This window comes from Venturia canescens, chromosome 10, assembly GCF_019457755.1.
Source record: "Venturia canescens isolate UGA chromosome 10, ASM1945775v1, whole genome shotgun sequence".
NCBI lineage: Eukaryota > Metazoa > Arthropoda > Insecta > Hymenoptera > Ichneumonidae > Venturia > Venturia canescens.
The window spans coordinates 10570621-10584690 of NC_057430.1; the positions used below are offsets into that span (position 1 = coordinate 10570621).

At 38.7% G+C, this 14070-nt stretch overlaps 1 protein-coding gene across 2 annotated transcripts in view; it reads left to right on the forward strand.

Annotated features, from left to right (window-relative positions):
* The window catches only part of Ddr (discoidin domain-containing receptor 2), an 83871-nt gene that overhangs the window by 37010 nt on the left and 32791 nt on the right, over positions 1–14070 (forward strand). Inside the window, exons 7-8 of one of the 2 annotated variants that reach the window (XM_043430382.1) lie at positions 2588–2746; positions 3721–3893. In XM_043430382.1, coding sequence (XP_043286317.1) covers positions 2588–2746; positions 3721–3893 — 332 coding nt within the window. Of the gene's footprint in view, positions 1–2587; positions 2747–3714; positions 3894–14070 lie in introns of both variants that reach the window. The other variant, XM_043430381.1, reaches the window with a different exon arrangement.

Genomic DNA, 14070 nt, shown 5'->3' on the forward strand with positions numbered 1-14070 from the left:
ACGTTGTTGCAGCGTTTGAAGCTGTGTTCGCCAGAAGCGAGAGACAAACTTCGTTTATTAATTTTCTTTTGCACATTACAGATAAACGGTACAGTGAAATCACTGATAATTTTGCGAGAGTTATCTCGACAGTTGCTTCATATAATAGTGTTCGTTTCATAAAAAAGTGGCATCTTTAACAGTAGTTTTACAATGTTCATTTGCGTTTTTTATGCTTTTCCATGAGATCGAATGTAAAAAGCTAATTCAATTTTCTTAGAATCGGTATGGTCGAACCCGTTAAAATTTCGCGAGCAAATAGTTTACACACTTTCGAACGTATCTACCAATTTGCATCAAAATCCCTCTTTTTCGATGTATGTTACCGTTCCACCTTAAGTTTCGTAGCTGACGGGGCTGAGGAAAAGCTTTGATTTCTGGCCAACGACAAGTTTTCATGTTATCATTGCTTTATCAAACTTTATCAAGCGACAGATATTTACTTCTCATTCCATAAATGATGAATGATAAACAAATTATTTTTATGGAATTCAGCGAGCTCTCAATCAAAGCTCCCAATAGTGGAACCCTCTTGGAAAAAAAGTACGAGTGAAAAAGAAAAGGAGAAATAATCATTTTACGAATAAATGAATAGAATATCGGACTAACGGATTATGCACACGAAGGTACGCGTCTCGTATATTGCTCTAGAAAGCTCATAGCTCACCAGCCGTTGGCACGCTGCTACTGAAAGGTTTTCCGTAAAGAGAAACGTATCGTAAAGAGGGAGAGAAAAGAAGAGGTGGCAGTAGAAGCATCTGGCTCGCTCGCCAGTTGTCTCATTTAGCTTCTCTTGCGTTTGGCCTGGTTCTCTTTGAAAACCCTCTTCCACTTCCGTTCCAAGCTTACTCGCGTTTCACAGATTCTACCCCGTCTCGACGCTTCTATAACCTCTCTTCCTTGCCCTTCCCTCGAGCAGAAGTAGCAACACCGACGACGAACTCGGCCACCAGTCCATTAGTTGCGAAACAAGTACACGTACAGAGAGGAGAAACGAGAAAAGGTAGGAATGAGTGAGAGCGGAGGGACGAGTACGAGCATTACGACGTTCTTGCACAACTCTTTGAGTGACAGCGTCAGAGTCCTTTAAACACAAAGATATAAACACACGTGGATGTATCATGCGAATGAGCGTATGACGAAGAGAAATTGTTTCAAACGAAAACCGTTAAAATTAAAAAAAAAAAATCCTCATTTTTAAATTTCTTGAGTTATAAAGGAGAGCGAGCTTGAGAATAATTTTTCGACACTTTCCAAAATGCTTCTCGGATACCGCGTACCCTGTCAAGGCACATATTTTTCCGACGAACTTAGCCACTGCCAAAGATTTGGATCTCAATAATTCCCTGGACGAAGATCAACAATCGGCCAAATATTGATAGAATTTTTCATGATCCACAAGCTGCCAAATTCCTCGAAAGAAGCGTTATTATTTTTCCACCCCAATATCGGAGGATTCCGCAATCAAGTTGATCCCTCAATGACCCATGAATAAATTGGGGCCGGAAATTGGTAATTTTGTAACCAGCATCAACAACGAAGGAGCTACTGATAAAAATGATGATTCATTTGAATTTTAATAGCTCTTGAGCTTGAATCAACGCTCGCAGAGCGCTTGGACTTCATTAAAGTTGTTCTCCGGAAATGAGACTCCGGAAGGATAGCTAATGGAACAGATGTTCATATATCACGAGTGTACAGCCGACGATGTATTATTTTTGGTCGTGTACGTTATTCCACGGGTGCGTATGAATCCACTGGGCATGCTGCTTCGAAGTAAACTAAAAACTTGATGTTTGCTGTAGTCCGATGAATACGTGGGGGCGAAAACATACGAATCCAAGAGAGTCGAGGCCAGAATATACGGCGTTACAAATACACACGTGCATTACAACGTGCGCAGGAACGACCGAGAAGCTAAATCGTAACGTCTATTTCAATTTTGGCATATGCAACTACTGGCCTCGAATACTATATCAGGTCATTTTCCGGTCTCATGTACACGCCCTGGGAATTCTACCAAGCTCTATAGACAACCCAACTCCGTGGTATATCTCCCCAGCATATTTACTCGTTTCAGACTCGTTCCCCTGTAAAACCTGCTCATTTCGCAATCCAACATTTGTTTACACGTGTCGTACATTTTACGAAAGATAAAGCACCGCCCCGCTCCCGTTCTGTTTGCCAACTTCCTTTTTCTCTCCCCTCATCATTTTTCTTTCCTCACTCTTTGTTTCATTGCTCTTCTAACTAAAATATCCTTCGCAAAGCGAATGTTTGCGGGTTTTTAAGCGACGGATAATATGGGCAAGAATGAAAGAAAACTTTTCGTTTAACACGCTCCCAAGGTTCCGTACGTAACGCGCAGGTTTATACGCTCTTATTTTTCGTGTCACATCGCCCCAACCGCGAGCCCCCTCTCGGAAGGCCGCAAATTGTATCGATGAAAAAAAAGCGTCGATTCTCCGAGTCTCATGTTCAATGATATATTAAAAAAAAAAGTATCCGACGAGCCATAAAAAATTTAATGATATCCATTGATCGACAGTGATATCCGAATGGAACAATACCGAGGACGATGAGGCCAAGAACCGCACTGCAATAGCCGCAGCAACAGGCAGCCCGTATCAGAATAACGAGGGCCCGTTGCAACGAGACGAAGTCAAGGCAACGTTCAACAAGGACGAGGGGCACGTTAACAGCATCTGTAAGTCCATGGGATGTATACATTTTTACATTTGTTGTGAGAAAACCCTCTGGCCGTCAGGTCGAAAGTACTACAGTCGCGAACGCCGGAAACGCTGCCTGTGAAGTAGCGAGTGTCAAAAACACAGTGCGGAAGCTCTCATTATTGTTTTCTCTTAAGGTTTATTGACGTTTCTAGGGAAACTGAGTTACCTCGGAACAGTTGAGTCCATAAATTCGGTATTCATCCATTTTTACCGTGCTCCAGACTCTCTTTTCAAAAAATAAGGTCAAAGTACAAAAATTCTAAATTCCAATATCTTCAAGCGTGGGTAAGCATATTCAAACATGATTTATTTTCGTGTATTCGTTTCCATCCTACCATTTGGATTCGGAGTGAAAGCTTCGCTTCATCCGGGTTCGCGTACGTCGTTAACAAGTCTCCATTTTACGGTATACATTACGTACGTTCGCTAACGCATTTCTCACACATGGATTTATGCATGCATAGACTCCGAGGCACTGAAGTGCCTCCGAGCTATACGTAGTACGTCGAGAAGTGTACATTACAGCAAATACGGGCATTTTCTCATGTCTGGTACAGTGAATATAGAATATATATACGGTTCGCTCGAGCTGAAGTCACGTAGGATACTAATGTAAGTTGGAGAACGCACATAGGAGTTCTTCCGTTCCAAATTAATCGATCGCTCAATTGTTTTTAACCGAAAAAATGTTCATTCGAATTCTGCTCTTCTCGTTGCCCTGCAAATTCCCACGTTCGTTCATTACCGTATCTGCATTATCAGGAGTTTTCTATTCATTGTATATTTCGTCCTCGACGCTTATTTGATTCCGGAACTTTTGGTAAGCGTTAGTGGATAAAAACCTGGCGAATGTGAGCAGCAGGTTGATCTCGGCATTCGACATCCTATCGAGGCATATCGCAATCGGTTTTTTATAAGGAATCGTTTTCTCCTTGTTGGCAAGTTCCAGATAAGAGTAAAGAACCTGCGGAATCTAAACAGCTGATCGGACTCGTAATCGGCATCCTCACAACAGTAATCGTGATGCTACTCGCTGCAATACTTTTCATCTTCTACAGAAACAGAAGACTGAAAGCTGCTCTAACACCAGCTGCGTTCTACGACCGTCAAGGGGATTTCAAGGTGAGATAAAGTTTTGTTTTTTCCAGTTATTATGATATTTTTTTTCGTTTCTTTTTCTTCAAATACCATTACGGATAACCTCGATTGCAAAAAATGAATGAACAAACGCGCCGTGGCGAGCTAGTAGAGAGCGAAGTGATAAGAATGAAAAGAGCATTGGAGCGAGCCCGAAAGAGAAAAGTTGGCTCGGTCCAATGAGAGCAGGAACCGTTACCAGGAGATTTCGGACGAGTTAACCTGATCTCGTGTATATACTGTTGACGTGTTATCGCGGATAAAGTGGAATAGAAAGAAGGACGACTGTGAGAAAAAACTACGAGGCTTCGCAGCAGAAGAGCAGGCAAAGGAAAAAAGACAAATATCGAACCGAGGGAGAGACACAGAGGAAGAAATGGTGAATGGGTGAACTTTCCGTCCGTAAAACAGAAAATAAAAATCGCCAGACGAAAAACTCTGCGAGAGAAACGAGCGCTCGAGATCCTGATGTTTCCGGTCCTCTTCGCTCACTGCTTTTTCGCTCGGCACAAGTGTATCTCACACTTGGTCACATCCAATGTTCTATATCAACAGTAACGAAATGGCCGACAACGCTCAATACGAAAAAATTGAAAAAGTATCCTCAAACGTGGTTTTCTTTTTATTTTTCCATCCAGATATTTCAAAAGGAAAAATCCAATAAATATTGTCTATGATTTTTTATCAAACCAGACGAGAATGAGCAGTTGAAAAAACTGTTCAAATAGAAAGCTTCCCAGCAAATTCGATATGAGATGTTGCAGGCTCTTTTTCCAGTTCTTCAGTTTTTTCATCAGCTCTCCCAAAAAGTTATTTCAAAACGTCAAAAAAACGCGCGGTTATTTTCTGTTTCGATGATTCTACACGAATTTTTGGACGATAAAATGTCATCAAGATTTTCTTGATTGGACAAAAGTCCATTTGAAATGCCAGGACCGAAATCATTGCCGAAAAATCGATATTTTACTACACTCGTTTTGACTCAAAAAAACAATCGTGACGAACATCATTTTGCTTCAAGACCAACGAAGAAATTCCAAGTTTACTCATAGAATTTCTATTCCCTCGCCATCCTGAAGTTAAACATTTCGGATATGCTCATCACTAATGATGAAATCTACGAGTGCTAATGTGTCTCACTCGTCAACGACTCTCGGGGGATTGCCCAATCTGATGGAACCCCCGGACTGGTGTGTCTCTTCACAAACTCCACTTAATTAGAGTCTCATGGTGGTTTGTTAAGTCTTAACAGCCTGGCAAAGCTCCATATAAATTTTCGTGTCCATGTAAAAAGCTGCCTAACACAATAACCTCCTGTTGGGCGTCGTAAACCTCGAGGGTACACGAGTTACGCCATTATATTTATTAGCAAACAAAATATGCGGGCACACATTCACACACACAAACTGCATATACATCAATGATAAGAGCACGATATGAAATGGGGTGTGAGCTTCTAAGTTTCACGACAAGACGTGCGCTATCATCATCATTCATCAGGCGCAAACAGGCAAGGAAGTGAGAAAACTACGAGAGGGCTATCGCCTCGTAAGGTAGAATTCACTGCGATCTTTACGAGATTCACGACAATCTCTCTGATGTATGTGAAGCTGCATAGTTCCGGGTGAAACGAGGGCTCGCATCACTGGTCTTTGCAAAAGAGTCTGTCGATGCTGAATTCGTGTTGGGAAGACTTTTTGATGCAAAAAGTAAACTCATTTTTGCATGTCACGTTTGAAGGGATTCTTCTCTGTATTGCATGGGATTATATTTTTGAATAGAAAAAAAAAAAAACATTTTGGAAAAAATTCAAAAACTGTTTGTCATTTTATCCAGATGTTATTATTGGCGATTGGTCAATTTGATAATTCTTCATTGAAACCAAACGGTTCTTCGAACAGGATAATTTGGTGTTTCGACAGTTTTCGTGAATAAGAAACTCTCTTGAACTACACTGTTAAAAAAATTTTTTTCAAACAAGTAACTTTTTTTTAATGCAAATAAATGAATTACTTGTATATTATCTAGTAATTCATTATTGTTTCCATGTAAATATGTTTTTGACATTAAATTAATATTTTTATGAAAACAAATATAAATTTCTTAAAAATAATGGACCGTTAATAGACGAGATTGCACGTTCACTACAAACAATGCGTCAATTTAATTCGGCTGACTAAATAAAAATTTCGACAGAGCTTTCGAATTTTTGCAGCCAAAGTATGTTTTGTTCGAAATGAAAAAAATGTACAATCTTAATTTAGAAAGTAATTTCTTTCTTCTTCCTGGAATACAAATTTTTTCGATTAAAGTTTTTTATTTTTATACCGAAGAGTAATGTGATTGCTGGAATAAAAGTCAATTACTTGTTTCAAGTACGTTGCGTGTTTCCAATGGAAAATATTGCATATTTCTCATGAGTAATTTCCATGTATGTCATCAAAATAAAATATTGCCACCAAAAATATTATTTATTTACCACGAAAATTTATTATTTGCTATTGGCAGCAATTCTGTATTTAATTTAAATAACGGTATTTAGTTTCAAGAACCTTTATTATAACGACTAATCAATAACTGCCAAAAAAATGATTTATTGGACGTAAAATATTTTTTTATCCAACCCAAATGAAAATATTTTAGTAGCCAATGAATTTCCCTCAAATAATTTGAATTACTTGGAAAAAGAATTTTTTTATAACAGTGTAGTTGTGCGGACAGAATCGTTCAGCACTGAACTAAAAATTGCCCAATCCGCTCTATTCTGGGTGCAACGAGAAATCGGGTTTAATAAGCAATCTTTTTCCATCGTACTATTGAATTGAGATTTTTTTTTCAATTATTTTTAAAAAAATACGTTGTGTCAAGAAAAATGGTGGTTTTCAAGCACGATGCACATGACAGGACCACCATGTCGAAGCTTATTTTTGAAGCTTGTACTGAAAGCTTTTATAACCTGAACTTTGCGAATGCTAACAGAAAGTTTTCATGATTTCCGCACCAGGATAACGATCCGAAATCCTTGAATGGTTGAGTCTCTCTCTCTTTTTCGTGTTGCAATGGATCGAAATACCTCAACGTCGACTTTCTGTCTCGGTATCTCCACTTCGTTCAACGTCGTGAGCTCAACATCTCTCGCATTAGCCACCCTCTACTCGTCACAGGCCTCGTACAAGGGTTCATGAACGAATGTGTCGTCAATTCGAACAATCTTCTTCATTGAAGTGACCCTTCATCGACGTCGTTTTATCTATCGAACGATCTGTCTATCTATGGACGGAATGAGATCGATTGCTTCGGAATAGAAAACACAAACTCTGGGATCGAACACGATTAAAATTTTCAGTCATGGGGCATTAAGTTCCATGAACAAATGACTTTGTTTCTCTCGCAGAAACGACCCTTTTCAAATTGTTTCGATTATATTCAAGCGAATAAATATTTCGAACTAATTTACTTGTTCAAAATGTTTAAATGTTCACGTGATTTGACGTTTGTTATCTAGTGTGAACATTGCCAGTTCGTAATTGATGCTTTAATAAAACATAAGAAACTAGAAATAAGTGAAAAAGAGTTTGATGCTTTTTTTCGTTCTGTTGCCCAATATTGATTCCATAAAAAAATCTTAAGGTTGATCCTCTGCGACAGCCCCAACCAAAAGTTATGTACCGTCTGCATATTAAAAGGGTTGATAATTCGTTCGGATCGCAATCAATAACTTTGTAAAGACCCTATAAATGTACTCGGTGCCAATAGATATAGTACAAATATCATTTGCTTTCGTAAAATTTATTCTAAAAGTATTTTTGATCTGAGATCGCGAGTAAATTTTTTGACGGAACTATCCGGGTTGCGCTTCAACACACAGAAAAGATTGCCTATACAGACGACATTCGCTTGTTCGCTTGCAAAATATATCGTACGCAGCCTAAACCTTCGTACTTCTCGAGACTATATCTGTCAAACTAGATGGTCAATCACCTTGATTTTTTTTTCACAATATCTGTGATATCCTGCTCTAGCTCCTCCTCGTTTTTTATAAACTTCCTAATTTTAGTACCAGCGGTAGAATTAATAATGTGCTGTTTGCCTATGCATGGTCCATATGTTACGTGTTAATTGAGTCAACTTCAATTACATATATCTCGGGTTCGGGATGGTGAAACTTGTTAAAATTTTATAGAGGTGATGTTCATATGTTAAACAATACGTATGCCAAATTTAAATAATTTCCTAATTTAACTGTCTCGTGGAGGAACCACCTTAACTAAATAAAACCACGACATCAACCCATTCAACCGTTGCTTTCAAGATCAAATTCGTTTATCATTGGTTTCAATGTAATTAGATATTTCATGGTGAAACAACTTCACGTATTCATTTGATCAGATCCAAGGTAATCGTGTCTGATTTAATTCTCTATTGCATTAGCAATATATCCATGCAAAAAAAGGTAACCACGATTATTACGTTTGCTCTTGTTAGTCGTCTCACAAAATTCTAGCCGGAGTTCACCGAGTTCACCCTTTTCAGATGAAAGAATCATAAAAATATGTTTCATCAATCAAGATAAATGAATCTTCGAATTTATCCCCATATTTAAGGGTACTTTTCAGCAGATTTTTGTTGGTTCGTAATATTTCATTTGAGTAGTAAATCGATCGAAGAGCAACTTCATATATTCAATAGTGAAACGATTCGATTGCTGAAAAGGCAACAGCAATCGATAGCGAACGAAGCTTTAGTGTTTTTCAATGTAAATTTATATTGTTTAAAAATTCTCTCAACAGCTTTTTCAAGAAATATGCTGTGAGTAGAGAAAATCGAGAAACGGAAGCAAACTCTTATATGCACCGAAGGTAATATTTATTGAAATAACGTTTGGCAGAGTTCTTGTGTACCTCCAACTTGTCGTTTATTTTTGTTTGAAAATATTGCAGGAGGTTGTATATTCGGGTAATTTTCCAGACTTTTCATTCCACCGCTTTGATACGTTTCCGTCGTTTGGCTTTGAGGCACTTCACAGCTGCCAATCATAGAGTGCAATTCATTCGTGCATTTACTTTCAGCTCTCGGAAATAAATTTGTTAAAAGAGCAGTTGAATTATTTATTCTAATGACTAATATAAAGTCTGCTACTGAATTATCAAGATAAATCCTGGAAAATGTCACTTAGGACAACTACCTTATCGCAAACATGAATTTGTTTATTCCTCATCGTACGTTCCATCCGGACGTCATTCATTTTAACTCGACGTGTATTTATCAGCTGACATATCAGCGTAACAACCGCTGACAACCGAAAATTCGCGTGACGTCAAGTACGCATCGATCATGTAAAAACCGGAGATTCGGTAAGCAGTGAAATACATTTGAAAAATGGAAAAACCGCGCTCAATATGCCAGGAATTCAAATATTGAACGCGTTTCAGATTTGACGAAGTTCATCGCGTTTTTAAGGGGTCTAGCCTGCTAATTAGAATTTTCAAAGAATCGATTTTTTATTGCATTTTTCGAAAGTATACAATTTAAAAGTATCATAATAAAACTTCATAAAGACCTGAGTAGTCCAAGTGTACTTTTGAGCGACGTTTGCAGCCATTTGCCTACTGAGCCTAAAACCATTTTTATTTTTTTCTCCGATCATCCATTCCAGAGATTTTATCAACAGCGCATCTTTTTTGACCTGTCTTCTCCCCCATTTTTCTTAAGAATTCTCCTTAAAAGAGTATCAGAATCATCGATTTGATTCTTGCCGTTAAAAATCAGTTATTATTTTCACAAGTTTAACCATATTCTCAATAAGTGTTGAGAAAATAATTCACTTATATCAAAAAGTCAAGAACATGACGAAAACGATCGGAAAAATGAAAAAAAATACAGCGACAATTTGGTCCTCAATTGGAAACTGTTCAAGATTCGAAACCTGAATTTCTTGATTCGCCTGAACCTCAACCTCGAATAATTTCGTTGACGTATGCACACACGTCTGTTCTTACATTGTTTACAACGTTCGTCCACGAGTGTGCGTATGAACCTCCGTACCGGTGGAGACTCTACACGCACACGATGAATCCCGTAGGAAATTGTTGCGAATTATGGGCATGTAAAGTATTGATCCAGAGCTAGAATATGTAAAATATTCAATATTAACTCCGTGACAGGAGACAGTTGGATGGGATTCGTTCTCGTTTTGCCGGAATGCACACCGAATGCTTCTCCACATATTCGTCTCTGTCGACCTAGCCCGCTTTCGCGTTCAGATACGAAAAAATTGTGGGATAATTCTCAACGCCGAGGTTCGTACGTACGCATATTCGCACATGCACGTGAATGCACACATCTGTTGTATCGATTGGTTCCGTTGCCACGGCATCATGCTCCGATGCTCCAGATCTCGTAGCTTTTTTCTGCCTCTGTACATCTCCATATAATCGAGCCTCCCGTGAGGAACGTGACGCCAGGACATGTAATATTCGTATGTGTGTAATTGGAAACACGACGACGTACGATAAATTCACATTCAGTAGCGTTTACACAAACACACATGGGCGCGCACACACATGGACACGGTCATATGAACAATTTTCATAATTGGAAGAAAACGTCGAGATTATTCGTCGAGTAGTTTATAGAGCTGTGAATATGCTCTCGAATTTGGGGCCAAACGTAATCGCGACGGCGGGATTGTTAACGTTTTGTCGATTTCGAGACTATTCGTGGGAACTCTTCAGTCGACCGAGACCTCGGGAGCTTTTTATCTGACGGAGAAGAATATGTCAGGAAAATATAAACGTTGTTTTCAATTGAAATCAAGGCGTAAATTTCGCCTTGCTTGGAACGTTTAACTGAGAAGAATAGAAATGTGCTTCTTTGGCTCTCTGGTCGTTCTTGTAATTCAGGAAAATCGATTTTTCTTTAGTAAGAATTAGCATTTTCTCGGCAGTAATTACAAGAATCCCAAGTTTCTTGATTGCTGATTAAGGTACGTTGATTTCGCAATCTCATTATTCATCGCGCGTGCATGAACTTCAGGATTGAAAAAGCAAAAGCTTTGTTCCCGCTTTTATTCAGTTTTTCACAAAAATATGAAGCGCCGACAAAAACTTTGACGGTATTCCGGTTCGCGTCAGGAAGATCGAAAAAATTTCTAATTTTGATCAATCGTTCCGCAATGCATCGAGGGAAAAAGTTCAATTTGACCGTAAGTTTTTAATGAACCACGTGACTTCTGGGAGTGGATAGCGATAGGAAAAAGAGTTGCGATACGCGACTTTGTTGATTTGGAAAATCAAGCGGCTCTCCGGACGCTGCGAATATTGGGATCGTCCATCACTTATAGCGATGCATCGCGCATTGATCGTTGAGCGCCCGAGCAGTTTTTCGGCTTCTAACTTCTCGACCAGCGCTTGAAACTCGATGAAATTTAGCCACCGGAATCAGCCAGGATTCCAACCGAACTTTCCTCCGCTTTCACGCCAATGAGGGAAGAGATTTTTCCATTAAAAATGAAAAAGGTGTACAAGGAAGCTTAATAAAGATAAATAGAATTCTCAGGCCCCGCCCACTCCGTGCTGAAGCTTCGTTATCCCAAATTCACCCTCAGGATCCACCGTCGAAAACCTTGCACTAAAGTCACCCCCAGAATTCTGATTCAACGTTGACAACGATCCCGCTTCAGTAGCTCCTTCGATTGCCAAGGTGTCGAAGAGCATCAGCCCTTCTCCGAAATCTAAATAATTATTACGCTATCGTTAGTTACGTGAAGCGTGAGAGAGAGAGAGAGAGAGAGAGAGAGAGAGAGAGAGAGAGAGAGAGAGAGAGAGAATATGATGCCAGGCCCTGCTCTTTCCACCTCGAGCTCCGTCGCTATTAACCCTCGTCCCACACTGTACAGAACATAAGACTCTCCCTCGTTCTTCATGCGAACACGATGTGCGTAAAATGAGTTGATGCGATTATCGACTTTGGCCGCTGGACGTTGGAAAATTGAAAAAGCATGGCAGAGTACGGAGAGAGACGAGCGAAGAATTCTTATCGTTTCTGTGTGCCTTCGATTGCAATAATTTGCTATGAAAGCAGGTGAAAGCTTCGTAGATCAAAAATTTTTTACCTTCGATCACTGCATCCTCAATGAATAATTAACAAAAATTTACCACCGGTTACCAGTTGAATGAACAGTAAATAATTTTGTATTCACCCGTAACCATAAACACCAGACGTCATTCCCGACCGAAAATTTGACCAGCATTTTAATGATATTGACAATTGTATGTTTACAAACTAATGTAAATTTGTGAGGGAGGAAAAGCTTTGTGGCAATTTAAGCATTATGAAATTTGTTGGCAAATCTCCATCGGTTTTGGCATTGATAATTAATGTTATGAATTTAACGATGCGTGTTTGTACACCGGAGCCCGAACTAATGAGGTTTGTGATTACGGAAAATGGATTTATCATTGAGAAATTAAATCCGCTTTTGCTGCCAATGTGGGTACAATTGTAATAATGATATCGGCCACGAGCATTACGATACAGTATTATAGAAACTCTTCCCGACCGCAAACTTCGCTTACGTTCTTATTTTTATCATTAATAAGTCATTTTTTAAATATTCATTAATTTTTCGACTTTTTTAAAAATTAATACAAACGGCGCTCATGTCGATTCTACTCTCGTCTGAACTTATTCTCCCTTCCTCAGCGATTCTGGCCGCAGTATTTGATGGTTTTGTATTTTACCCTCGAAGTAGCATTTCCCCAGATTCTCCTGGAGCTATTTAACTTACTGATAACATTTTAAACGACTACGCTGTTAGCTCAAATTTAAAAATCCATACGAATAGAGAATCCCATTAGTCATACAAATGTTTCCGAGCGTTAAGAGTATGAACCAGTTACCTAATCTCACTTGGAATTCTCGAAATCGAGGTTGGGGATAAAATGTTAGAATGACTAAAAATTCGAACTAAAACCTCGAGTTTATGTACTTCGAATGATAATATGGAGACAGATCAATTCGGCTAGAGCTTTGAATGTAGAAAATAAATAAAGTAGAAACTTCGAAGTTCGAAGGACGTTTACATCGAAAATAGAATGTAACAATCGCCCGTAGAACGACGACTAAAATATCGATTTTTCGAAAATTCGAATATCTCTTTCGATTCATAAATTACTATAATCAGCAATACTGTAAATATTCACAATTTCGAAAATATAGTAACGAAAGAATAAATATTACATGGGTTGAAATACTGAATTTTGTCAAAATGGCAAAACGCTAGAAAGTTGACCGATCGAAATAGAAAAACACGCTTCTCACTCACTCAGGCTAGTGATCTCCAATTTCAACCACCGCCATTTTGACTTTCGCTTTTTCGAGCCATCGCTATTCCGCATATCTAAGTTTTATAGGCTCGAAAAATTCACTTTCGATTTTTTGCTGCTCTATATTCTGGTCTGTCTATAAAACAACTACTCTCCGAAATCGAAATTCTTCGACACAGTTTGACCGATTAAGAAAAGGCTCTGCCAGCTCACGCAGGACGATGGCAAAAATGGGCTAAAATTTTTATTATTTCGACCAGGCAAAAGTTGTATGAAAAAATTCACTTTAAAAATTTGCAGCCATCTCTTTCACACTCACGGTTGCCATATGCCGACTGATAATCGAACATATTTTTGTACTTTCGAGATGAAGCTTTTAAACCAGGCAGAAATCTGTGAAAGAGCTTCAATTTTTTTCCATCAGTTCATATCACTGAATAGTACTCCATAAAATATTGGGAAGCTGCTTCAGTTTGAACACACAAAATCCTAGATGCAGAGTGATAGCAGAAAAAAATTAATGAATTTTATAAGAGTCGCTTCGATTTATTCAAATTTACAGGTTTCGGGTATTTAAAATTTCAATCGAGTAAAAGCGAAAAAATGTGAAATATTTATCCAAAGAACTCGAGGCGGATTCTCGTCTGTGCCTTTCAAATAACCTCATACAAACTCGGATGAGACTACTTTAATGTAGTTTTATATGTACATACATCCTCAGACTTTCCAATCATATCCCACCTCGGGGAAATTATGGCAAATGCTGCACACACATTGAGCGACTCTTCAACGTTCGCGAGAATCCCCGCGTTCGAGGATGTCTTTTTATCATTTTT